Source organism: Podarcis liolepis (assembly GCF_965112155.1).
Source record: "Podarcis liolepis genome assembly, chromosome: 17".
NCBI lineage: Eukaryota > Metazoa > Chordata > Lepidosauria > Squamata > Lacertidae > Podarcis > Podarcis liolepis.
In genome coordinates, this window is record NC_139571.1 from 41820905 (window position 1) to 41848866 (window position 27962).

At 44.8% G+C, this 27962-nt stretch overlaps 1 protein-coding gene across 1 annotated transcript; it reads right to left on the reverse strand.

Moving 5' to 3' along the window:
• Positions 1-232: 232 nt before the first annotated feature.
• On the reverse strand, positions 233-27932 carry WDR3 (WD repeat domain 3). The gene is made up of 27 exons (XM_083481709.1): positions 27792-27932; positions 25949-26151; positions 25158-25367; positions 24623-24741; positions 23876-23954; positions 22213-22308; positions 20721-20831; positions 19743-19844; positions 19524-19621; positions 18668-18772; positions 17751-17981; positions 17151-17244; positions 14606-14707; positions 13867-13952; positions 13395-13530; positions 12815-12871; positions 11942-12042; positions 10802-10913; positions 10544-10678; positions 10199-10249; positions 8484-8549; positions 7268-7360; positions 6764-6811; positions 6354-6397; positions 3499-3627; positions 2039-2132; positions 233-883 (listed from the first exon to the last, which is right to left on the reverse strand). The coding sequence occupies exons 2-27, from the start codon at positions 26117-26119 to the stop codon at positions 728-730; spliced, it is 2826 nt and encodes a 941-aa protein (XP_083337835.1). The 5' UTR covers positions 26120-26151; positions 27792-27932; the 3' UTR covers positions 233-727.
• Positions 27933-27962: the final 30 nt, after the last annotated feature.

Consider the following 27962-nt stretch of genomic DNA (forward strand, 5'->3'; position numbering starts at 1 on the left):
ATCCCTTCTCAGAAAATGCATCACCACATTGCTTGATGGATGCATTCAGTGAATAAGTACATGCACCGTTTGAGGGCTTTTTAAACTTCTGTAACTCTTCAGTGAACTTTAGTTCAGAAAAACTTCAAAGGAAACAAGCTGAACCCAACAGATATAATGTATCAAAACATTTTCTCCTCTTTGGTGTTTAAATTGCTTGAGAAACAACTATGAAGCTTAAATTGCAAAGGAAGATGGTAGACTGCAAAGAAGTTTTAATTCTAGGGATTAGCTAAACAAATACATTTTGGGAAAGGCTTCACTCAACACATCTGCACCAAATTTTGACGGTGGTGGAGGAGGAATGCTGTTGAAAACCGGCAAAAATACTGGTCCATTTGAGTGAGGGCAGGGAGTACTGCCGTTATGATTTAGCCTTGGTGACGATTCATTCCCAAATCCAATGGACTCTGCAATGTGAGGTCACTACGCTGATGGGCAGGAAGAGAGGTCTGTTTAAAAGGTGCCAAGGCCACAGATCAGCGAAAGCAGCAGCTGCAAACAGTAGGTGAAATATAAGCTGGGGAGGGGGGGGGCAGTGTTTTGATCCTTCTCTGACCCCTCCCTTTTGATTTGTGAGTGACAACCTGACGCAGCTCGGGTTAAGCTTCCACAGAACCTCACACCCCTCTGTGCTGGAGACAACAAACCCACATTCTCCTGGAGCAACAAATCCAAAATGCCCCAATTAGACCATTGCAAGAATCATCTTCTGTTTCTTCTTTCTCTTCCTTTTTCTCTCCTCAAATCGGTCAGTAGCATCAGCAAAAAAAGTCACTTCATCTTTGGCTTCTATTTCTTTCTTCAGGAACTGCAGGCCGGCCATATTAAATCCCAGCACATCCTATAGACAGAACATAAGTAGACCTACGTAAGAAGGAGGAAGAGGGCAGACGTGGAATGCTTTTGCCATCACTTGCCAATTTCAGTGGTTCTTTCCCTACTGTTCTAATACCAAACTATGTCAGAGACAGTGGGCAGGATTCAGCTAATGAACCCTGTCGGCTGAAGTCCCTGCAAGGACTTCCATTTGTGTGATGAGGCTTCCCCTCCACCTCCCCCCACAAAATTGGCTCAGAGTGAGAACACTTCCAGAAAAGTGCATGGAAGGAGAGGGGATCATTCTGTCTGGGAAGTCGAAACTCTTGCTCTGATAGAACCATCAGCATAGCACAGTGTTCATTTCCTCCAGTGTCTCAGTAATCTTCACAACTACCCAATAAAATATTCCAACTTTATCCTCCTTCAACTGCAGGTGGGCCCCTAAATCTGGAAAAAGTAATAGGCTAGCAAGGCTGAAGTGGGATTTCCCAGCTCACATGCTTGACCCTGTTACTGTCACAACGCAGATACTCCTGAAACAGCCTTCACAACCAGTGCTTGCTAAAATTATTCATCCCAATCACACTGATAGTTTTTTCTGTGTTCCTGGCAGAGGGAAAGGTGTGGATTGTGATGGAAACCCAGTCTACAGCAAATACTTTCAATCAGGGTGGTCCTCACCACCACCATCACAAGCCTCCCTGCTTCTCTCCATCTGAGCGAACCATGGAAGCAGTAGTTGTGCTAATGGTGTCCTGGGGAAATTCCTTGCAAACGTCCCAGCCAAGGCAAAGACCGCTTGCCACGGAGGCCTTTTGCAGCAATGTCCCCAACACAACCATATGCTCCGACCCCACGATTAAGCTCATCACATTGCTAGCATAGCTGGACAGACCGAAGAAACTAAATAGGAAAATGGTACAAGATTAATCTGCAAAGATGCAATTATTATTATAATAAATGCAAATCTCAAATACTAAGATTCATAATTAGAGGTTTATGGCACTGTACGTGTGATAACCAGAACTTACTTGCTGTCCCACACCATTACTGACATCGGAAGAGGGATCAAGAGGCAGTACGGCTTGGGCAAAGCAGATGGGCACCCAGAATTTGCACCCTTTACATACATTACCCATAGATTGTGTAAATCTCCCATAGGTGGACACTTACTTACCCTCACTTGGCTGACTTTAGAGATGGTGGTTTTCTTCAGGTCCTCCATCACCTTAACAAGAAGCTGATTGGTAGTGATCCGTCCAAAGTGTATCCTAGGGATGGAGTGGGGAGGGAACCCAAAATTCACTGTCAGACTGCCAAGTTTTGGTTTCCAGACTAATCTATAAGATCTACTCTTTTCTGGCCTCCTGGTTGATTAAGAGGTGCCCAGAGCGTGCACTCTTACAAAGGATCGACAAGATGACACCCTTCAATCTGAAGTATTTCACAGTGGTAAAGTAAAACAGAAAGTGGAGGGCAGTCATATTTCTATTGAATTGTCATGTTAATTGGGGGGGGGTTCATTGTTGCAGTGTTGGATCTCATTGTATTTGGTCATGGTAAAAAACAGATCCCGCCAAAGAGAAGAGATTAGCCGAAGCAACAAGGAGACCACTGAGAGATATGGGGTGGGGGGAGAAGCAAAGAGACACCCACCCTCCCCAAGAGGAGAGGAGGAAACAAAGCAAGAACATACAACCAGAAAGGAACAGGAGTTAAAAACAAGCACAGAGCTACCCAGAGAGAAAGAACACACACTCTTTCCATTTCTTTTTGGTCAGACCACTCTCCCCCCTCCTCTTTTCTCTCTCTCTCTCTGCTTTCCCTCCTGGTCACTCTGCTTTCTACCTCGGCGCCAGGCTCAACCTACAAAACTAGACATTTGAAAGAGGAAGTGGGAGTGAGCAACGTGTCTTCCATTTCTTTCTCAACTCTAGTTTTCCAGGCAGAATCTGCTCCCTTCCCACTTCCAAAGAGAGGAGGAACTCCTGGCAAAGTAGGCAGGAGAGGAGCGCAAAGGCTTCTTAGGGGTGCCAGGAGAGCTATTAACAGATGCTGTTGCACTCAGAGGCACCATGTTGTAGACGCCAGGTTTGATGATTAAGTGACATATTTGATGGAGAAATACAGAGCTTATGAAAGACCCTTTAAGCTTTCTGGGCATTCTCCTAAGGCTATTATGATGCCTCAATTTGCAGGGAAGGGGGAAGAAAACAGAGAGGTAGCAGAGCAATTCACACTGGTCTGGTTTTGCCAAGACCAGACCTAAACAGAGACTATGATGTCTTCTCCCTATACAAGGGTTGAAACCGAATTAAGGAACGTGCTGCTGTTTGGCAACTCAGTTTACCGTCCAGCTGGAAATTACTATTTGAAATAAGTGATAGAGAAAGCCACTTAAAAGACAGCTCTGCCTGAGGGATTGAAGAGGCAATGGTTGGTCAACACTTGCCTATTAATAAAGTTAATGTCACTGGAAGCATTGAGAAAGCCTGTGCTTTAAGAATAAAAGGAAGTCTCTATGGTACCATAGAGCTCATTCACCTTTTGGTCAGAACCATTCAAGGCGCAGGGCTAGACATGACCAGCTTCAAAGCCAGGAAGCTTCCCTGCACTCTTTTCAGCCGTGGGGTTTACCTGAGAAGGAACAGGAGAGCTCGGCATAGCAGTTCCACCTCTGAACCCAACTGGAGGTGTTGATTGAAGAGCTCAAGGAGGTCGGGCACATATGAAAAGGGCAGCACCAGCAGAGATTCCTCCAATTCACTGTGACGAAGAGAGGAGAGTAAGGCATCCTCCCACCCCAGGCGTCAAGTAGGGCTGGGCAATTTCAGGTTTCAACATTTCAATGTATCACCAGCTAAACATCACAATACAATGATACATCATGATGTTGAAAAGGAAGGAACGTCGGCCCAGGCCCTGCAAGGCACTCGGGTGAAACTGCCACCACTCCCACCGCCACCAGCACCCAGCACAAGGAGAAAGGAGACCGTCCGCCTGCTCGACCGGAGGAGGAAGGTAAGGTGTCGGCTGGCCAGCAAGCCCCACCCGTGATATACCGCTGGGTCAAAACACTATGGCAATCTGACCCTCAAACCGACCCTGAATGATGTCTCAATACATTGCCCAGGCCTAGCATCAAGCTATAATAGCAAGCCCTTATCAGTGGGGTGCCTCTAACACAGGGGGACCCAACTTTTCATACCAAGTGAGCCACAAGAGTACTTTGACACTGAACCCATGGGCTGCACACTGCCTTGTCATGCAGAAGGGGGAAGCGCTGGGCTTTGGGAAGGAGGCACGAGGCTCTGGCAGTGTCCTAGAGTCCTCCCACCTCCTTCCCAGAGCTGGGAAAGTGCCAACGAGGCTTTGGGAAGGAGTTGGGAGAACTTCAGGATGCTGCCAGAGTCCTCATGCCTCCTTCCCAAAGTCCAGCTCCTCACTTGCCTGGCTTTGGGGAGGTAGTGTGAGGGTTGGGGGGTTGTCAAATGTTTTTGAGGGCTGCCAAAAAAAGGACTTGAGGGAGCACTTGGACTGCACGTTGGACCACCCTTCTCTAGCAGAAAGGTGGCAGGGCAACAGATTCTGCCAAAGCAAAGCAAGGCTTTTTCAACAGTCACTTGGCACTGTTACTGCCTGCTTTCCCAGGAAGGAACTTCATGTGACCGATCAGCAAAGCAGGGATCATCTGGATGGAATGAGGCTTAAATGTCAACTCTTGCAATTTCTAGCCACAGCTCCGCCAGGACACAAACTTCCCGCCATTCCATAACAAGACTTGCTGCAGAACGTTCGCTAACCGTTTTGCAAAGAAGTTGTAAGCAATGTTAAATAGACTCACAAGTGACAACCTCACAGTGCCTGTTTCCCAATGGCAAAGGACCAGAGCTCAGTGGTAGATCCTTTGCTTTGCACACAGGTTCAGTCCCTGGCAACTCTAGGATTCCTGCCTGGATCCTGAAGAACTGCTGTTGCCAGTCAGGGCAGCCAGTACTGAGCTAAGTGAGTCAATGGCTGGACTAAGTGCTAGGCAGCTTCCTATGTTCCTAAAGCCTGTACATATGCCTGCCATCTCCAGTCCAAAGCACTCTGGTGGCAGAGTACTGACTTTGGTCCTCACTACGTGTGGCGCTGTGGGTTAAACCACAAATCCTAGGACTTGCCGATCAGAAGGTCGGCGGTTCGAATCCCCGCGACGGGGTGAGCTCCCGTTGCTCGGTCCCTGCTCCTGCCAACCTAGCAGTTTGAAAGCACGTCAAAGTGCAAGTAGATAAATAGGTACCGCTCCGGCAGGAAGGTAAACGACATTTCCGTGCGCTGCTCTGGTTTGCCAGAAGCGGCTTAGTCATTCTGGCCACATGACACGGAAGCTGTACGCCAGCTCCCTTGGCCAATAAAGCGAGATGAGTGCCGCAACCCCAGAGTCGGCCATGACTGGACCTAATGGTCAGGGGTCCCTTTACCTTTACCTACCATGCACTATGAGCACTAAAGAACTTACGACCCCAATAGTCAAGGACTCTGTGTACTGTGCATCTCCAGAACCTGCAGATATTATATTCCAGATTCAAATACTCAACTTCAAATACCTTCTCACAGCAAGCTGTGTCAACACATAAAATCACAGAACCGTAAAACTGTAAGGAACCTTGTGGGTCATCTGATCCAACTCCCTGCAAGGCAGGAATCTCAACTAGATCATCCATGACAGGTGGCCATCCAACCAACCTCTGCTTAAAAACCTCCCAGGAAATAACTACTTTCATGTTTCATGAATGTGCATACATCCTAAGCCCAGAGGACAGACAACTTTGGTGTAACCATCTTATTCCAACCTCAGCTCCTCCTTCAGTCAAACCTATGAGCCATTCATAATACTTGCATCAATAGGAGTATAGCATCTAGATCAAGGGAAGTAATAGTGCCACTGTATTCTGCTCTGGTCAGACCTCACCTGGAGTACTGTGTCCAGTTCTGGGCACCACAATTCAAGAAGGACACTGACAAACTGGAACGTGTCCAGAGGAGGGCAACCAAAATGGTCAAAGGCCTGGAAACGATGCCTTATGAGGAACAGCTAAGGGAGCTGGGCATGTTTAGCCTGGAGAAGAGGAGGTTAAGGGGTGATATGATAGCCATGTTCAAATATATAAAAGGATGTCACATAGAGGAGGGAGGAAGGTTGTTTTCTGCTGCTCCAGAGAAGCGGACACGGAGCAATGGATCCAAACTACAAGAAAGAAGATTCCACCTAAACATTAGGAAGAACTTGCTGACAGTAAGAGCTGTTCGACAGTGGAATTTGCTGCCCAGGAGTGTGGTGGAGTCTCCTTCTTTGGAGGTCTTTAAGCAGAGGCTTGACAACCATATGTCAAGAGTGCTCTGATGGTGTTTCCTGCTTGGCAGGGGGTTGGACTCGATGGCCCTTGTGGTCTCTTCCAACTCTAGGATTCTATGATTCTACTTTGAAGCAGCTTCCTGGTACTCACCTTGACTTAACCTTCTTGAGGACATCCAGTACGTAAGCAGAAGGCTGCAAGAAAAGGGCAAGAGTGGATTTCATTGCTAGCTGAAATTTCTTAAGGAAAAATCTCGCAACGATTTCTCTGGCTCTATAAAGAACTCCCACCCCACATCCCACTCAGAGTGTTGAAAGGTTTGGCCTACAAACCAATCTCAGTGTCTCAAACTCTTAAGACCATTATTTTTCATCGAAACAGGCAGCAGAAGAATAATAGACTAAATCAAACTAATCAAAACACTCATACCCCAACCCATGACAACTCCCCACCTCCCCTCAATAGCATTGCATACCATCTGGAACACAAGAATGCCAGGAAAAGGCAGCTTAACATTCCACGTCTCAAAATTCTAGAAAGCAGCCACACACTTCACTTACCGAAATATTGCCATATGCCTGGAGAATAGGGTTTACTGGAAGAGGAACCTGCAGAAAGAAAGCAGGTTGCAAGTCAGGCACACGTCTCTCTGTAGAAAGGCATAATGGTTTAAGTAATACTGCTACATTTATTTTATTGAAATGCAGGGGTTTTGGTATGTTATTACGTTTGCCCTTGTTTTGCTTTGTTATTATGAAATTGGTACTATGTTATTGTTTTGCTATGTTATTATAAAGCTCCTTTTGTAGTGTTTGTTTAAAAAGTATTCCTGTTTCCTCTGTTGTAAGCCACTTTGAGAATTTTAATTTATTTTTTAGTGGAAAAGCAGCATACATATAAAATGAATAAATGAATAAATGAATTGCACACCACACATCGTGAGATCACCAAAAAACTGTGCTACCCATTTTGATCTCCTTCCCTTTGGTTTTTTAAAAGTGTTCTGAGAAAGAAACTGGCACCACACTGTGCTGAACAGAACACAGACCACGACCCCTTCCTACCTCTTTTCTTGCCGCTCTACAGATGGCTTTATGCTGTTCCAGCTTGGCTGTCTCTTCTCTGTACAGCTCAATGGCTTCCATGATCCGTTCAGCCTACAAACACAAAAATGGCACATTAGCAGCGCAACAAAATGAAGGTGCTGTGATAATGCGGAGCAGATAGTTGAACATCCATTTGATAATGCACAAGAGGGTGGAATAATCAAACACATTTTCACCTGGTGAGACAGCTGAGGCACTGCCTGTGAACTGTCTCGCCAGAGTGGTTGAACTACTGCAATGCACTCACCTTTGAAGGTGACTCAGAAACTACAGCTAATCCAGAATGCAGCTGCCAGATAGTTGAGTGGGAGCAGCCGCTGGGACCGTGTAGCACCGGCCATAACATTGGTTCCCAGTATGTTTCCAAGCACAATTCAAAGTGTTGGTGCTGACCTTAAAGCCCTAAATAGCTGCCTACATGAAGGAGCATCTCCACCCCCATCGTTCTGCCCGGACACTGAGATCCCACTCCAAGGGTCTTCTGGCAGTTCCCTCACTGCAACAAGTGGAGGTTACAGGGAACCAGGCAGAGGGCCTTCTTGTTAGTAGTGCCTGTCCTATGGAATGCCCTCCCACCAGATGTCAAGGAAATCAACTCTGACTTTCAGAAGAAATCTGAAGGCAGCCCTGTATAGTGAAGCTTTTAATGTCTGGTATTTTATTGTGTTTTTAATATTTGGGAGCCACTCAGAATAGCTGGGGCAACCCAGTCAGATGGGCGCCATATAAATAATGAAATTATTCTTCTGAAGTAGAAGGGGGGTGGCAGACTGCTGTAACCTCCCCTGTGCCCACTCCACCTCTCATGGTTTTAAGTGCCATTGAAACAAGAGGACATGCAAAATGCAGCTGAGAAAGTGCTGCCTTTTTCCCCACAGCTGTAGAACTGCTAGAAAAATAAGTGTGGTGATCATCAAAGGGAGTTCTGCAGAGGTCAGCAACACATCTCTGTCACAAAAGACATGACTTGTGTGTTATGGGCAATTTCCATCTCTCACTGAAGAGGTCGCTGAAGGTTAATTCAGTTTAAAAGCTGTGCTTCCTTAAGAGACACTTCCTAGCACTAACATGTAACCCGAGCTTTAAACAGAACACTCCAAGCTAGAGAGTCAGAAAGGCATCTTTTTTCCCTAACGAGTGCCCCACATTAAGGAACCTGGAGGGTCAAACTTACTGCCTTGACAGTTTCAATGGTCTTCTTTCCTGCTAACCCAGCCTCTCCCTGAGTCTCCCCAGGAACCTGAAAAGAAACAAAACAAAATGGTGTCACAGCCTCTGAAACATCATGGTGGCCAAAGCAGTTTTATCTCCAGTTTGCCTCAGAACAGTTGCATAGGTCTGTGTTTGAATTTGAATGGTAACAGAACAGGAACAGTTAACCTGTCTCAATTTTCAGTGCAAAGCCAAGCTGGTGCAAAACGTATTGCTTTGCTTTCCTTTGGACCACATCAGTGAGGCCGAGAGGGGTCACTGGGCAGCCCAGGACCTCCAGACCCACTGCCCAGGCTTGTACCCCGGGGAGGGCACCTCAGTGCTGCTAATGCAGCAAAAGCAACACAGGAGGCAGCATTTACAAGTTACTGGTTGTAGCAACCACAGCAGATGCTGCGATTCTTCAGTGGTTTGACTTCACCCCCCAAAGTGTCTCTCAAGACAGACAGATGCCAACAGCAACACAGTGCCAATATGTCTCCCTGTTTCATTAGAAGGGAAGAAATTATGAACCAAGTGACACAAGGCATATAAAACAGCAACAGGTCTGCTGTGGTAAAATTATGAGCTGCTGTTGCTTCCAGACTGAAGTGGGTGCTGAGGGTTACTACTAAGGGCAATTCTCTCGTTTTATTTTACAAGATTTGTATACTGCTTAGTTGACAAAGACCACCTAAGCAGTTTACATTTTGGTCTTTTGTTTATGTTCTTCCACTACAGAAACACCAGAATGTTGCTGCACTGAAGCACAGCTGACCCTGTCTGGGCAATGCTGAATTCTGTTAAATGCATATTCATTTCCTTGCATATTTCATCAACTGAACTGATGGATTACCAACTAATATCTATTTAATTTGTTTAGAAATGTTAAGATCTCACTTAGAATCAAATACAGGGTTTTAGTTAACTATTATTCAGAGTAGACCCACTGAAGTTTTTGGACCTGAGTAAAAGTTAGTTGAATACACTCCTCAGAAAATCTTCAAGCAGTTGGCTTTCCAGCATACCTGCTTCTTGGGATCTGAAATAATCATGGTATTGTTTCCAGTGGGAAACTGCTCCCCTGCCTCACTCAAGCAGGAGGAGAGCAACATGACATGGTCCAGAAAAAGGTGTGCAGGAAGCTTGCTTTTCCCCTCCCCTGGGACTGCAAAGCTAGGGGAGGCACATTCTGGCCTCTACCATCTAGTAGGGGCCACTGGAAGGCTGCACTACCTGCCTCCCTGGAAAAACATCAACTTGGTCCCATCCATCATTCAATGAATCCATCATTACAATTGTGAGCCTGCAAGCAAGGGCTGTCTACTATGTGTGAAGTGATGCTCAGAACATTTCTGGCGCTTTGTACGTGGTAAGCCAAAATGCATATGATGGTTTTCTGGAAAGCAGATTAAGTGAAAATTCTGGCACAAACTAGAACTGAATGTTATTTTAATTACCAGAGCAAGTGTTCAAGTTATCTCCAAGCTCAATCTAATCGGTAACCCAAAACATGCATTTGAAATGTCACACACAAACACAGTCAAGAAATGTGAGCTGACATATTTTACATCCCCCAATGCACTGAAATGTGTGCTTTCCATTGTAGCTGGAGAATCACATCTTGAGACTCCCAGGAAACTCCACTGCTTGACTTGGGAGCAAGAACATTTGAATGTGCAAACATATATTACTTACCACGGGCTGGTCCTCCTTTGCTACACTGTCTTCATACTCCATTTCTCTTTGCTGCAGAGGAAAATAATTCAGTTTGTCAGCATTAGCAAGCACTAAAACACACCTGCTTCAAATTCAGAATACCTGAAGCAGCACATTTCCCAGTACATATCTCCTTCCCATGGTCCTTTTACGTCAAAAGTAACTTTAAAAAAAAAAAACCTTGGAAAGAATGCCACAAAATATGGACACACAAATTTAGTTATTTTTAAAAGGAAAAGATGCACACGAACTGGAATCTGGATCCCTTTTAAGATTAAGAGTGGATACCAAAGGTACCCTCTTACGCAGGATGGCATTTCTTACCATCTCTCTCTCCTCCTCCAGAACAATGGGCTCCCTTGTCCTTTCCCAGAGACGCAACGATTTGTCATGAGAAGAGGAGACGAGAAAGTCTCCGTTGGGACTGAGCGCCAAACACCACACTTCCTGGTGATGCCCCTGCAAACCAGAGATGCAGATAGTGAGGAGCGAAAGGGGAGAGACCATTCTGCATGATGTCTAGCAATCAACAGAAGCGACCACTGCTTCCAGATTGGCAAATGCACACGTCTCCTATTTTACCTCCAGGGTTTGGATATGCTCAAACTTATCAGCATCCCACTGCTTAATCTTGCGATCCTTCCCTGCTGTGAAGAAGAGGTGGGACTTGGGTACAAACTGAAGAAACATCACACTAAAGAGAACAAGAGAAAGATATGGCGTATCAGATCACTACCATTTCCAACACAACATTCATTAAACATTTCTACATTTCTCAGAGGTTATTTAGAAAGGGGGAAAGATACATGCAGCTATGACTTCCGTTGCCACTTCCTTCCATTCTCCTGTCCTTATTCCTTCCCTCTGGAGTCTGTGGCTTCCATTCCAGAATCCCAGGTGCTTTTAAAAGAAACACTAGCAGTGATTAAAAGAAACACTAGCAGCACTCAAGGAGAGCCAAGAAGTATCTGCTGCTGTCATCAGAAGCCCCATCAGCACCACTAATGCAACATTATGTCGCATTCAACTTAAAATGATAGGAGCACCAGGGATTTCTCCAGTGAGATGATATTCAATGTTAGTCATCCTGAGAGTAGACTTACTGAAATCAGTGGTTCTGTTCCAAGCATGACTTAACTAGCTATCATCAGTATTTTCCTTGAACTGTTTTCATGGGTTTTGTGAACAGAAAGGGCTAGCAAGTTGTGTGATGTCTTGAAGGGAAGCAAAAGCTCAGGGCTAAAATATTGCGGCTTCTCTTTCCTACAAAAACTCAGATCCCAAAACACATAGACACAAGCCGTGAACGCCTGCCCTGCACCCCTGGTCCCTTAAGTACCACAAGTGCAAATCCACAATAAGAAAACCCACACCGTACAGCATGATCAACTCATAGAAACATGTTTAATATTCCTAAACTGGGAAACCAATGAAGGGCGACAGAACTGTGCAGCGGAGACCCTGTGACCTGCCCTTCCACTGAGGTGTCTGATGCCAAAGTTAAGGGGATGGAAAGAAGCATTCTGCAGGCTCCAGACTAGAAAATTCAGCAAGGCCAACTTAACCGGCATTCTAGCCTAGAGCCTGCAGAAGGCAGCCCCATATGTTGGACTCCACAGAGGCTATGACAATTGTGAACTTAAGCACCAGAGAAACCTAGTTTTGGGGGCAGGGAGAAATGCTACACCAGGGGCATCTAGGTGGCCTTTGATATCTGCCCACCTGTCGTCATGGGCAAAGAGAGACTTGTGGCAATCTCCAAAGTCCAAGCCCCAGATCTTCACGTTCCTGTCAGCAGAGCCAGTTGCAATTAATGCCCCATCCTATAACAGAAAAATGAAAGAAAAGGGAACTCAGTTGTGGATGTGAGAGCATGATTACCCCCAGGTTCCATTTATCGTCCTGTCAAGTAACACGCACTTTTTTGGATCAGAACAAGATCTTGTGTTATGCTTCAAGGAAAGTGAAGCAAATTAATTTCTTAGCTCTCAACATCAGGCAGCCAACTTTAGGTGTCTTATTTCAGTGCACCTAATACAGGTATCCCTACCAGCAGATAGGCAAGCAGCACTCAGGCGCCAAGAAGCTCTGTGTTATCCTCTGATTTTAATTACAGCAGCCATTTATGCCCCATGGAATGTTCCAATAGACAAGCACTTTGTTATTCCAATCAGTGCACATAACTTTCAAAAGTTAAAAGAACGACAATCTCATGTTGCTGCACACTGCCAGAGAAAATGAATCAGCCTCTCCCCATTACTCAACTTTCTCACTGAAAACAGAATTTGAAAACTACAGTTACATTGCCCAGATTCTACATGTCTACACACCGAAGTAGGTATGGACACAGGTTTGGGCTGCCTTCAAGCTAACCACTGGGGGAGCAAGAGCTCCTCAACATAACGAGGGTACAACTTCATGCCTTCATTCAACTCATGCCATTCTATAGTCTGCATTGAATTATGAGACTAGCATGAAGCAGCACAGAGAAGATTTTCAACTGGGGGGGAAATGTGCATTTGTCATGGAGAAGAACTGCAATATGCAGTTCCATCACTGAACAATGCCAAAATCTCCAACAAATGGCATACTCACATAGGAGATATCCATGCACAGCACGGGCAACTTGTGTCCATAGAGAGACAAAAAGAACTGGAAAGCAAAAAGACGACATGTATATCAGCTAGTTACAGGTTTCCTTATTTAATGGCATAAATTTTATATACGTCACTTGATTGTAAACAACAAACAAACAAAAAATTCAAAGCAATGTATGAAAAGTGTGCAGAAGTGTGGAAGAACCTTGCCCTTTCCACCATCCTCTCACAACCAAAAGCTGAAAGCTTTGTTCATCTATCCCAATATTTTCTGCTTTTGAGTGGCATCTTGCCAAAGTCTCAATGTTGATCACATCACATCCGTTTAAATGAAGTTGGCAGCCTTAGACCATGGGGCCTTGTACATTCAAAGCGTACATTCTACTACTTTGGACCCTCCTCTTTATTACACACATGGGGAGTTCTGCATCCCTATTTGCAGAATACTGAAAAATAATGAACTTGCCAAGATCTCTCAATGAAAACATGTAAGATGAGGGAACCAAAAGGCCATCACAGCAAGCGGAAACTGCTTCCCAGAGTTTTGGACCTCAATTTCCAAAGATAGCGCCGCTTACCTTGAGGGTATCGGTGTAGAATATTTTCACAGTGCAGTCCAGTAAGGCAACAGCCAAAAGCTTTTGGTTGGGGCTGTACCGCACACAGAGAACATCTTCATCCAGTTGCAAGATGCGTGTCTGCTTCACAGAAAGCCTAGGATCGTATAAGCAGAAAACTGATGGAACTGGTATTGCACAGCAAATTCAGAAAGCTTTGTTAGATCTGCATTGCAAGTTCTTAGGCAAGGAGAAAGTTCTTGGGCAAGGAGACCCCAAACATCGGTGTTCAGTGCCCATTCAAAAGTTTGCCATACACCCACCCTTTTCCCCACATTCTCCCAGGGAAGAGAAACTTATGGTGGGAAGCAGATATCAGCAGATGGGAAGACAATGTTGTGCTGTATTTTTGAGGGAACTGTACACTCCCCAAGAGAGTGAGGACAAAATGTGGAGTTCAGATGTGCTTTGCTTCCTGAAAAAACACCCTCACCTCTTTTGGACACTGTCCTTATCCTTCACCAGTTCAAACTCCCAGAACTTGACACATTTATCCGCACCTCCTGTAACAAAGCCACGCTGATGGGAAAGGAAAATTCAGATTTATTTCATCAAATGTTATGGATCACTTCCCACTACAAAAAGTATCAAAGTGATTTACAATGAAAATAAAAACGATAAAAATACAAAAGCATATTAAAAACATAATCACAATACATGATAGCACTAATTGTTGAGATCTTTTGATAAAGGGTGGTATATAAATATAAATATAATAATAATAGACAATAATGAGCATCCTTAAATGTGGTACCACTAAAATAATTCATATGAATTATTATTATTTTTTTACCATGGTAACTTAAAGGGAAACAAACACATACATTACAGCTGGCATAAAAGCAAAATGAAGAAAATGTTAAAAGACAATCCTGTTTTTAAAAGGATTAAAACATCCCACCCACTCAAGACCACAGATAATTAAGAGTCAAAGTCCTGGCAGAAAAGAAATGTTTTCGCCTGGCACCTAGAGCTATGTATTGATGACGCCAAGCAAGCCTCCCTGAGGAGAGCAATCCACAAGCGGGGAGCGACCAATGAAAATTTCCATTATTTTGTTGCTACCCTCTGGACCGCCAAAGCAGGGGGCAAATAAAGAGGGGCCTCAGATGACAATCACATGGCCTGAGTCTGTTCATATGGTGATAAATTAGAAAGTGTGCTTTAATTACCTGGTCTGAAGAAGGACATATGGACCACAAACCCCCATCATGAGCATCAATGGTCTCCAGTAAAATCCCGGAAGCCAGATCAAATAGCTGCAGCTTCCCTGTCTAAAGCAACAAGAAAGCCAGATGATTAGTTACAGAGATGATTCCAAATTCTACAGAAGGTAACTCATTATAGCCTCCAAGTGTGAGAAAGAAGGAAAGTGGGATGGTCAGTCAGATCAGTGGCGTAGCGTGGGGGGTGCCAGGGGTGCCAGCCGCACCGGGCGCAACATTTGGGGGCGCGCGTTTGGCCGGCCCTCCTTGAGGAAGCAGGAACCCCACTGTCCAGGCGGAGAGACCTCCTCCCGCCGCCAGCCTTCGGAAGGCTGCTCCGAAGCCTGGCGGTGGGGCAGAGAGCAGTGGCGTAGCGTGGGGGGTGCAGGGGGTGCACGCCGCCTGCCATGCCGCCCTGGCTGCTTCAACCGCGTCCGACAGCCCGCTTGAGGCTCCTTCCGGCCGGGTCTCCCGACGGGGCGCCACGCCGCCCAGGCTCGGGTCGCTGTCTGGACGCGCGCAGCCCGCCAAACGCACCATCGGCGGCGCTCTAGTGCCTGCGCGCCAAGACCGCCCACCCGCCCCGACGGCCCCCCCCTCACCCGCGCCGGAGGCCGGCCGACGCACTGGCCCCAGAGCCACCCCCTCCCCGCGCCAGAAAGAAGCCCCCTCCCCGCGCCAGAAAGAAGCCGCGTTGGGACTAGCCGGGCTGGGGAGGGAGACTGAGAAGGCTGCGCCGCGACGCCCAAAGATGCGCGTCTTGGCGCAAAGGGGCCCGCGGCACCCAGACGCGGAAGGGACCCTCTCCCCCTGACCCGCCACTGAACTGCAATTTCCAGCTCCCTTGGCAAATCCCAGTCCCCAATCCCCAAGATGCTTTATTTGAGGCAGGGGTCCTTTAATTGCAAAAACAACACCACGGAGGGCAGTAGTCACCACGACGTTTGCCCCAGAGTAGAGCCGTCAGTATTAATGACCATGGTTAGGGGTTAGGGGGCGCAAATTACTTGCCTTGCCCCGGGTTTGGGGGCGCAAATTACTTGCCTTGCCCCGGGTGCTGATAACCCACGCTACGCCGCTGAGTCAGATTCAATTGCATCTGTCTAGAATAGAATCCCATTTTGAGCAGTGCCCCAACAACAGCTTTGCAGCTTAATTTGCAATCCTGTAAAGCAGGTGGGCATTCTTATCCCATAAAGCAGATTTGGGGTTGAAGGGGGCTGAGGCTGAGAAAGAAAGGTGTGTCTAATGAGTTTATGGTTGAGGCAAGATTCAAACAGGGCACTTGCTGATTTGTAACTCTCTCTTAGCAACAACAATTTTCACTGCTATTGGCACAGGGGCCAGATCCAGCCCAATTGCCTTCTCAATCCGGCCCGCGGACGGTCCAGGAATCAGCTTGTTTTTGCATGAGTAGAATGTGTCCTTTAATTTAAAATGCTTCTCTGGGTTATTTGTGGGGCATGGGAATTTGTTCATTTCTTTTTTCAAAATATAGTCCGGCCCCCCACAAGGTCTGAGGGACAGTGGACCGGCCCCTGCTGAAAAAGTTTGCTGACCCCTGCATTACGCTCTGGCCAAAACAAAAGACAGTTCCTTGTCAAGTCCCAGGTGCAGGAGAGAGGCAGCAATATCAGGGAAATCTCTTGGGTTTCATTTTTCACTCACAGCTATGCTCTTAGCACACTCATATGGTTAAAGGTATAGATGAAGAATTCAAAACTCATTAAAGACAAAGACAACCAGGAGCAGTTTAACACATCCACAGTCTGAGTAGGTATGGTAATGTAAATTCTTCCTTATAACTCTGCAATTTTCTTCCAAGTCACCTGAAGTATAACTCCATGTTTGAAAAATATGGTGTTATAATGGCTACGGTCAAAGTTGGCCATGTAAGAGAAAACATTCCTAGCCACAGGCCTTCAAACAAATCCATAAATTTCATCACCTGAGCCTATTTTCTCCCATGTCTTCAGAGTAATTTGGAAAACACATAGAAGTATACTTCCCTACTGCTCCGAAGCTTATCTAGCCAAAGCAATATACTGAAAATCAGGTATTAGGTGTACAATTAGGATTTTTCTCTCAGATTGTAGACCTAGGACAAACACTAAATTGCATCTCCCTTTAGGACTCCATTTGTTGAGGAGCTATGCCTCCAGGAATAACATTCCACATGGTTCTAAGTTAGACATACAGTGGTACCTCGTGTTACATATGCTTCAGGTTACATACGCTTCAGGTTACAGACTCTGCTAACCCAGAAATATTACCTCGGGTTAAGAACTTTGCTTCAGGATGAGAACAGAAATTGTACTCCGGCGGCGCAGCGGCAGCAGGAGGCCCCATTAGCTAAAGTGGTACCACAGGTTAAGAACAGTTTCAGGTTAAGAACGGACCTCCGGAACGAATTAAGTACTTAACCCGAGGTACCACTGTACTGAACTTCCTCTAAAGATGATACCTGAAACATGCGGGGGATTGTTGAGGTTCAGAAGGTACAGAAATTTACCTTGGTTCCTATAATGACCTGCCGATCTCCGGGAACGAATAGTGAACAAAGCGCATATTCACATGCCATGGTCCGGATACATTGTAAGGTAGACCTGGGATTAGAAATGGCACATGAAAGATACACAGAGAGAGAAGGAAGAATCAGGGGAAGGCTCAGTAAAATTGGGAACACATGACATTCCTGACATACATGTGAACGAATGGGTGATGTTGCAGGGGGGAAGGGAGAGACTATGAATGAATGGGTGGTGTGGGTGAGAGAGAATGAATGGGAAAGGAATGCCAAGAGAGCAGAACCGAATATGCAGGCCCCCATCACTTTCTTTCAAGGGACTATGGCCCTCCGTTTCAAAAAGCTTAACCACAAGGAAGCCTTGTGCCAAATTAGTTTAGTGACTGGCACAACCCCAAGTTTTTAGCTTCATCTGTGGCTACAAGAAGATACCAAAAGATCAATGGCAAAAAAGAAAGGCTTCTTCCTAAACTCAATGTGTAACCATCTGAATGTACAGTATATCAAAAGTTAAGATGTTTAATGCTTCCTGTAAAATTTTTACTGCAACTAGTTTCTCCTCCCATGGTCAGAAACATTTCATACCTGTTCCAAATCTTAACTGATTCAGCAGCAGCAGAGAGAATGGCAATGTTGTCCGAGCTAAATGCCAGGGTTCTGACATCACTGCGGTGACCACCAATAGTTATTTTGGACACTTGTAGAACTTGGGGTATCTGCGCTCTTGGGTTCAGGGTGTAAGATTCGATTATGTTGTTCTGGAGCATTACAGTGGCTTTCAGCTCCCCTTTTGGGCTGAGTATCAAGTCAAAAGACCTGTTTAATAAAATAATCATCTTTGTTAGAAAACTTCAGGTAGCAGATAAAAGAGTTGAGGGGGCTAAGCACAATGGTATAGCTTTAAAGTTCAGAACGTCCCTTTCTCTTGTAGTTCTGGTCAAGTGGCACTCCTCCCGCACATCAATTCCCTTTTCTTGGTCCCCATCCCTTCTACACTGTGCAAATTCCTTGTCTTGACCTCCAACCCTCCACTGCCAGGTCTGTCCCAGCCCATTCTCCCCATGTGAAACCTGACAAGGTGCACAACTCTCCTCATCCAGCTCTATCACTCTCAGCGGCTAAAATTATCTAATTTGTTTAAACAGCTCCTCCACCTTTTGTGCCTTACTACCGAGAATTCTCCCAGACATTTGCATCATGCCACCTATTTCCCAATCCCTCAAAATCTACACCGGAAGAAACACACAAGCTTAAAAAAAAGCTCACGTACATGTAACTATACTTGCTCACATTTATCCTTTATAACCCTTGGCTTCTCTAAGCTCTGCTCTCTCCTTTCCCTCTCTCGTCTCTTTTACTGTTAATTGCTCTGGGATTTGTGTGGTGGGGATTTGAACCCTGCTCTCCCAGGTCATAGTTCAACACTCTAACTATTACACCACACTAGCTCTCTTTAAGAGCATCAAAATTATGAGCAACACCCTTAAATGCCTTGAACTCACTTGATTTTGGAAGAAGCTTTGATGTTAGTGAGCCGCTGAATCTTGTCTTGTAGGCTGCACTCCACAATGATATCACATTCTTCCTCTTCCACACCTGACCTCTTCCTAGGAAAAACCAGAATAATGAGACAAATGTTAAACTCAACCTCAGCTAGAGTCAGAAAATAAGAGCAAAAATGCACATAAACAGGATAATGTCATGCTAGTGACAACTGGCAGCTCTTGAGCCAAACTCAGCCTCAACTAACTCCAAAGTGCCTCTTCCCTTTGTTCTCCTGAAACTGCTTAGGTGGAATTTACTTGCTCTTCTCAATCTCTCCCGCTATCCAATATATTTCAGCAAATTGGAGACTTCCCACCTCTGCCAAATCCTGTACTACTAAACAGTTATCTGCTTTGTTTTGTGCTGAGCTAAGAGGGCAGAAGAGAGCTGCATTGCTGAGATTTCCCATGAAATCCCCAAAGCTCCATCTCAAGGTGGCTAAGTAGATTAAAGGTCTTGTAACACAGCTGGGCCAGGCAGAGTATTATGCAGCTGTGTTGCACCATCAAAACTGACAAGGCCTCCTTCCACACACAAGTCTTAAGGGGAAGGATTAAAGAAGGCATTTTAAAAGGCAGTAGATTAGAACTTTATTTTACCAAGCCTCTCAGCAACATGCAAAATAAATAAACTGTAAATTTGTATGTTATACACACCATTATTCTAATTGCAAGTGTTCGATTTACTCATCAGATTATGAAGCTACATTCAAAACCCTTTGCATAGGATAGGACACTTCCATCCTGACATGAATCAAGCTCTTTATTGGTTCTCAGCAAAGAAAAATAAAATGTATTGGCAATATGAATTTACTTGGCTTTTTTCCTTGCTTTCTTCATCTTCCTCTCAATTTTCTTGCGAACCTCTTGTTCGCTAAGGACATAAAACACTTCCAGGACAGAGTCCGTTCCCTTGGAAAATGATAAAAAAGTCAGTTGCAGGGGTCTCTGATCCAGAAATCGCTATAGAAAAGTGCTCAAAGAAAGGTAGGACACCCCCCCCCCCGTTTAGTTCCAAAAGCTAGTAACATACATGGCAAGCGAGAATCCGCCCTGTGCGGTCGGTAGCAAGATTAACAACTCGGTCCCTTCCTTCCCGCATCACAGAACCAGCTTTCACGCATCTCAGGATGTGCTAAAAAGAAACAAAAAGAACTGAAAACAACCATAGTGCAATTTTTTCCAAAAAATACGTCACCAAAAGCGTACATCAAAAGGGAATAGTAATTCAGGACAGTATTGCAAATAATTGGTACTAATACACCATAAACGGCTTCTTTCAAGAGGACTCCTAACAGCACTGATGGTCTGGAAGTCAAACATTCTTCCTGATACATAAGCTTATCAAGAGATCTTCAACCTAGCACTGCAGGCCAAGGTAAGTACACCATAAGAATGGATTCCCAGATTCTCCTTCCACAGTATAGTTTGACTGCCTCCAACTACAGCAAAAGCAGCCAAGGGTCAGCGGCCAGTTACAGAGCAGATATCTCAGAATTGTGGGTCCAGGAACAGCCAAGGCTCTTTAAAGCAGATCAGCTTCGGCAATGAATCTGAGGATGCACAGAATGACTTTTTAATGCAAGGAGGAACCAACGTTCTGACACAGATCCTGCATCAACTTGCCAATGCATTAAAGGAAAGCATTTCTATGGAACAAAGATTACTGCTAAAAAAAGGGGGGGAGCAGGTGGTCTTGTTTGGGGAAGAGCAGGAGAGAGGAGACTGAACACCCTCACCCACATTGTAAGAAATCCTTAGGGCACCAAATGAATATGGTTTGAATCCAACCTGACTGTCCATCACAATTGTGTATTCTGCCCTTCGGAGTTTTTAGTTTTCTTTTATACGGACCCATGTACACAAATAACACAGAAAACGTACCCAGTGATAACTAAGAGCACATTCACCCTTTGTATGCATTTCAGATGGGGACATTTTAACAGATTTTACATATGTTGGAAGAAGACTCATGAATGTTGTATCCCTAAGATCACAAGCAGAAAACTACCTCATCCTCCGTCTCATCCTGATCTTCTGTCCTATCCTCTTCAGAAGATCCTCCAGTGTGGTCTGCAAGCCTTTTGCTTCTCTTGTACTCTGGCTCACTTGGGTCTGGTTCCTGTTTATGGTGCCAAAATTAGTAAAATACATTTAGAATAACGACAGGGCCTCACTCTCTAACTTCCATTTTCCCTCTTGCAAGCCAATTCTTCATTCCCTTAACATTTTAACAGGTGCAGAATGGAAGATATGCTCACACTTGAAAGCCAAAGGACAGGCAAGTGCTTGACAACTGAATTAGTGAAACAACTAAAACTGAGCGTTGGGGCAATTAGGCATAAAGCATGCTGAGCAGACACTGACTTCCAACAGTGCTGTGCCCACTGAAAACAGAAAGCGAGTCACTGTTATTATTTAACTTCTCTTTTTTTATAAAATATGTATTAATTTTTTTTGAAATATAACAATAAAAATGAAAAAGAAAAAAGAAAAATACAAAATAAAAACAGTTAAAAACATACATTTTTTCTTTTACTTATTTTCTTTTAGCTTATTTCCCGGACCTCCTCATACCTCCCTTTTTTGTATTCCACTTCCATTTATTGGTTCAGCAAATCCTTACCATTAGATTTTAACCCATTTATAACCCTTTTTTCATATTCTCTTAAATCATTACAGCTGGAAACCCCTTAGTTACTATCCAACATCATTCTATCATTCATTAATTTTACAATATTTCTGTAGATAGTCTTTAAATTTCTTCCAGTCTTCTTCCACAGACTCTTCTCCCTGGTCTCGGATTCTGCCAGTCACTTCTGCCAATTCCATATAGTCTGTGTATCTGAAGAAGTGTGCTTGCACACGAAAGCTCATACCAAGAACTAACTTAGTTGGTCTTTAAGGTGCTACTGGAAGGAATTTTTTTGTTTTGTCCATATAGTCTGTTATTATTTAACTTCTCAGAGATTCACCTTTTGGCCAGCCAGTGCAATCCAATAGCTAGCTTCGTACTGCATGTGGCCTAACCCAATGAAGCAACAGGAAGGAAATGAGAGGAACCATGGGGTGGCCGAGTAATCTCTGAGGCAGCTCCAATCGCTCCCATATTGTAAGAGGGAGTGTAGGAGGAACTATAGATGACTGCTTCACAACCCAAGTGATCCCTTCAATTATAGTCACAGATTCCACATATAATTCCTGCAGCTTTGCATCTACAAAGCTTTATTGTCCAAATAAAGGCAAGGAAGTGACTTTTTCCTCAAAAGGCCATTGTTAGAACTTCCTAGGCCACTTTTAATACAAGACCGGCAGCAGTATATTCAAAGGACTAATGTCACAAGGCACAGGAAAATTATTATTATTTGTTTACATTTACGTCCCACTCTTCTGCAAAGTGTTCATGGAGGCAACCAGCGATATGGAATACAAATAAAGGAATCGTATAAATTCCATAAAAACAAGCAGATACAAATGTTACGATGCAAGTGTTATGCTCTTACCTCCTGGAAATAGCTGATGTCCCAGGCCCGCAATTCGCTGTCAGCAGAACCGGTGATAAGCAGCTTTTCGTCAGAAACTATAGCTAATCCCCACACCTAAATGAGAACATGCCAAAGGGCTTCATTATCTTTAATTAGGATCGGCCCCCTCGTTAACAGCAATAAATAAGCAATTCAAAACCAATTTGGATTCCTTGTATTCGTAGGATAAATATGTAACTAGAGCTACTAAATGAAAATGGGCCACTTTTTGAGAAGTAGAAAAGGGGTCCTGTAAAGCTCTGGAACTGCCCTTTCTTACAGAATTCAACCATCCCAGAAAATCTTCTGGACCCCAAAAGGGAAGGAATGTTTTGTAGATGGCGACCCCCCCCCCCAGCACCATGCCTTTCCTGGACCCTACATAATGGAGTTTGTGCCTGGCCTCCAGTGCTGCACCTTCTTTCTGATCAGGGTCGGTTGCCCTGCCTAGCAGGGTCGCTGTACCACTAAATGTCTCCTTCCTCCTTGCTGCTGGCAATGACTAACCCCCCCCCCCCAATATTAGCTGCTTATTCTGCAATGTGTATGTATGTGGAAAGAACCACTATGGGTTTTTAGAGACAGAAACAGCACAGCAATGAAGCTGCACAATGCCCTTATGCCTTGGAGTAGACAGGAGCTAACTGGGTAAGGACTCCTTCCACTTTGGCAGTTGGGGGGGTGTCTATGGAAGCAAAATTTGAATTGGCCCTTTCTACTGGAGAAAGGGGAAGACAGCCACACAAGAGATACTGTCCCCTTGCTAAAGGAGGACAGATTAATTAGTACCGCTTTACCTAAGAGATACTAAATGAAAATATCCTACAGCACACACCATCACAGGTAGAAGCCAAAAGTTCTGTGCAAGACAAACACCTGTAAAATTGGTTGGAACATTCATTCATTCATTCATTCATTCATTTATTTATTTATTGAATATACCCGGAGGTCTAAGGCGGCTCACAGAACAAAACCACAAAACAACAAAACACATAATCAAAATAAAAACAACAACCCAATAACACCCCCTTCCAACATCCTACTACACACTTTCTGGTTCACTGACTATTGCAACAGCATGCTTTCCTGTATGTCAGAGAAACAAAATGAAACATTTGCACAACAAAATTTGTAGACTGGACCACTAGGATACATCTTGTCAAACTACACATTTTAAATGAAACGGGGAGGGAAAGGATAGAACTGTGTGAATCCTGAGATTGCCATACTTGCCTTTTTATTTGTCACTGATTTTATCACACATCTAATAAATGCAATACTTCTCCTTAAAGATGAATTAACAATAGAAGCAAATTATGAACTACAAGGGGAGCCAGTTTATCGAGATATGTAAATTCAATTCAAAGGTGGTATTCTTCCTACAGACAGTGTATCCAAAAGACACATGATACATCTCTCAGATGAATTAAGGATATGCTCATAAGCACACATTTAGCTGGGAATAAATTCCGCAGTTACTTGGAAAGTAAGTTCAATGAGGCTAGCTTCAGAATTAAAGCATAACTGGACTTGTTTTCTAACCTGTCTATGATCAAACACACAGCTAGAGAAATAGGGAAACAACAACAGCCATGACTTTTTCTGCATAATCTTGTTATATGAACTTCTGCATCCTATTTACCTCAGTACGGTGCCCAACCAATGTTTTGAAGCAGTGTTGTGTATCCAGGTCCCACCATTTCACCAGGGTGTCTTTTCCACTTTCAAAAAAAAAGATAGACAATGAATGGCAACAGTTTCACCCTGCTTAAACTTCAGTGGTACCTCGGGTTAAGAACTTAATTCGTTCCAGAGGTCCGTTCTTAACATGCAACTGTTCTTAACCTGAGGTACCACTTTAGCTAATGGGGCCTCCCACTCCTGCTGCTGCGCTGCTGTGCAATTTCTGTTCTCATCCTGAAGCAAAGTTCTTAACCCGAGGTACTATTTCTGGGTTAGCGGAGTCTGTAACCTGAAGCATCTGTAACCCAAGGTACCACTGGATTAGGTTAATATTAAGCACTCTGGGTCAAGCAGTTCTGTTCTGTCATGGCTGCCATATGTGTACAGAGTTATCAGTCACAGTGTGTGAACTGGGAGTTTCAAAGGTCAGCATAAACATGCATTACAAAGTGGAAAAACTAGAAAACAGGGCCATGTACAGCTTAACTTAGATGAAGCACACGATTCCTTCCTTGGAGGTTTTAAAGCAGAAGTTGGATGGCCATCTGTCATAGATGCTTTAATTGAGACTGCTGCATTGCAGGGGTTGGACTAGATGACCCTAGAATTCTATGATTCCCATCTGAAACACAACCCCTCTTAACTATCCCTTCAGAACATATTTTAGCAGGTTCGCCTGATGTATTCTTAATTGAGTAACCTTTACCTGGAAACCAGGATATTCTTCTCCTTCAAAAGGACCACCTGTGTAACGGCATCTTTGTGGCCCTTCAGCCGGTACAAACCACTCTCATTGATCACATCCCAAATGATGACATCTGTGTCCTAGAAGGAGAAGGAAACTACTGCCTTAGCCATGCTCACTATAAACCAAATTGAGCAAGGGATTCAAGGTATCAGAAACAAGCAAATACCAACCTACAATTAACCTCACTGTATTACTTCACCCTTGTCCTCACATTTTAAAACACAAAAATATTAACAGGCTAGATACTTGATATTTTTATGGCCTTCTTTCTTCATTGTATCACCTTTTCATGGCCCTCAAAGCATTTACAATGAAACAGAAATTATCAATTATGACAATGATGTTCTGAAGATTCAGGGATGTTATGTTCAACCAACACACCAGACCTCATCCACTACATGCCACATACCTAAATTTGAACCGCATTATCATCAATCAGTTGACACAATTTAGTTACATCTATTACCCACCAGTTATCCAAAGAATTTCTAACCTTTGATCCTGAAGCCAGTCTTCCTCCCAGCTCATCATACCTCAGGGCAGTAACGGCAGCCTTATGACCATTGAAAGTAACATTTCCTTCACCACTCAGGAGACTGAATACATGGATTGATCCATCCTCATATCCAACAGCCAAGTGAAGACCATCTGGGGATGGGCAAAGAGCAGTAACCTCCTGCTTTTGGCCCTGAAGGATGAGAACCTGCAAGGTGAATTACAAGAGACCATTGTCATATGGTGTGGCACAGCCACGCTCACCTAGAAAAGGCTGGAAGGGCACATCTTTTAATTAAATATATGTTGCAAGCCTTAGGACTCATAACACAGATTTGTTAACTACTGTTAACCATCATATACTCAGAGCATTTTAAAGTGCGGGGGTTCCTCCAAGTCTGCTAATACCTTATTAAAAATCGATGTTGCTGCTATTTTGACTATATACTCCACACTAAGAGGACTGCATTCTGTATTAACAAATAAATAAAGGGGCAGAAACTGCTAGCAAGAAAGAGATTACCACCGAAAGTGCTCTAAGAGGCACTGCTATAATATCAACTCTTATGCTTAATTCAAGTATTTCTATGCAATATGGATAAGCAGAGTTCTATCCAGTGTAGCAAATGGCAATAGAAATGCCAAAAGGGAATACTGTGCCATCAGCCGACACCATCACAACTCTGTGTGACCACAGCAAACAAAAATACATTATTATACATGAAATGCAAGAAACATGACATCTTGGGCTACTGCACATCCGTCTCAAATGCTAAGAAAATTGCTCACCTTCTCTCCCTTCCGAGTATCCCAGATGAAAACATGCTCACAGGCCGGCACTGCTACATAACGACCTTTTTCGCCCCGCAGCGTCACATAGACAATATTGCCTTTTTGGCTGGCAACCACTCCAAAAAGGGCAGCGCCCGTGTAACGTAGATATTGCTTGGTAAGCCCCATGGAGAGGTTCGCAGGTCTTTGCAGAATCCAGTCTGGACAAGAAGGGGAGGAGGCAAATGTTAATTCTGAAGCAGAAATGCAGAAAATAAGTATTGGCTCTTAGGCAATGGCTGTTTTTCTTCCATCTCTTAAGAATTAGCATAGAAACATTACTTTCCATGGTATTTGCAGCATTTCGTGCTATTTTTAACGGATGACTTGGATGTATGCTTTTAGCACTGCCTTTAGGATACATCTGTGCAGATGTTATCTACACATACAGTTCAGGTCCATTGGAACTAAACAATTTCATTTTCCCGGGAAATTGCCAAAGAATACCTCAGTTGGTAGAGCATGAGACTCTTAATCTCAGGGTCATGAGTCTGAGCCCTACGTTGGGTAAAAGATTACCTGCATTGCTGGGGGTTGGACTAGATGAACCTTGGAGTCCCTCCCAATTCTAATCAGGCAGGTAAACGATGTAAATTAGCAACACCTTACTCAAAGTATGTGCCCTGGAGAGCCAGTAGCCCTGCTCACATGCTATTTGCATGCAGGGCACATGTGTACTGATGGTGGAGCTGGGACACACTTTCAGCCCCATCCTCGCTGTCAGGTCTTCTTCCTGCAGCATCCATATTCAGCGTGGCTGTCCACAGACGTATTCCAGTGCACGGACCCCAATTCAGGTACAGTGGTACCTCAGGTTACATACACTTCAGGTTACATACACTTCAGGTTACAGACTCTGCTAACCCAGAAATAGTGCTTCAGGTTAAGAACTTTGCTTCAGGATGAGAACAGAAATTGTGTTCCGGCGGCGGGGCGGCGGCAGGAGGCCCCATTAGCTAAAGCGGTGCTTCAGGTTAACAACAGTTTCAGGTTAAGTACGGACCTCCGGAACGAATTAAGTACTTAACCTGAGGTACCACTGTGCAGGGCTCTGCCGCCAATTGTTTGTTGTTGTTTAGTCGTGTCCGACTCTTCGTGCCCCCCTGGACCAGAGCACGCCAGGCCCTCCTGTGTTCCACTGCCTCCCGCAGTTTGGTCAAACTCATGCTGGTAGCTTCGAGAACACTGTCCAACCATCTCGTCCTCTGTCGTCCCCTTCTCCTTGTGCCCTCCATCTTTCCCAACATCAGGGTCTTTTCCAGGGAGTCTTCTCTTCTCATGAGGTGGCCAAAGTCTTGGAGCCTCAGCTTCAGGATCTGTCCTTCCAGTGAGCGCTCAGGGCTGATTTCCTTCAGAATGGAGAGGTTTGCTCTTCTTGCAGTCCATGGGACTCTCAAGAGTCTCCTCCAGCACCATAATTCAAAAGCATCCATTCTTCGGCGATCAGCCTTCTTTATGGTCCAGCTCTCACTTCCATACATCACTGCTGGGAAAACCAGAGCTTTAACTATACGGACCTTTGTTGGCAAGGTGATGCCTCTGCTTTTTACGGACTCCCTACACTTGAGTAGCTACTCACGAGTTGGAATTTCTCAGCAAACATGCAAAGAGGAGAGGGTGACAACTAAAGCCCCCCCCCTTGCTCTACCGTCCGCACGGATACGCCCTCTACGCGGGAAACGATAGAAATGCACTCTGCACTGGGTCAGAGACACTCTCTTCCTTCTCTTCCTTGGGGAGCTCTGACCCAACAACCCTAACCGCTTCCCTCACTCCCTCCCCGCCCGCTGGCTGGACCCACCGTCAGCTGCGGCTTTATTTTCCTCCGGCTTCTGCGCAGCACGTGCTCCTCATCGCGGGGCTCAGAGTTCCGGGAGGCGCCTGACAAGCTGAGGGAACCGGAAGGGGAGGGGCGTACCGTCACCGGAAAAGGAAGCCGCTCAACACTGCGACGAGATCAGAAGACTTTGTA

Bases quoted from the DNA above. Each gene is read 5' to 3' on its own strand.
- WDR3 (XM_083481709.1), bottom strand. From the start codon at position 26,119: ATGGGGCTTACCAAGCAATATCTACGTTACACGGGCGCTGCCCTTTTT. The intron at 12,872-13,394 runs GTAAGCGGCGCT...TTTGCTTTCCAG, and splicing joins TCTACACCGATACCCTCAAG to TTCTTTTTGTCTCTCTATGG. The intron at 3,628-6,353 runs GTGAGTACCAGG...TCTTCGTCACAG, and splicing joins CTCAAGAAGGTTAAGTCAAG to TGAATTGGAGGAATCTCTGC.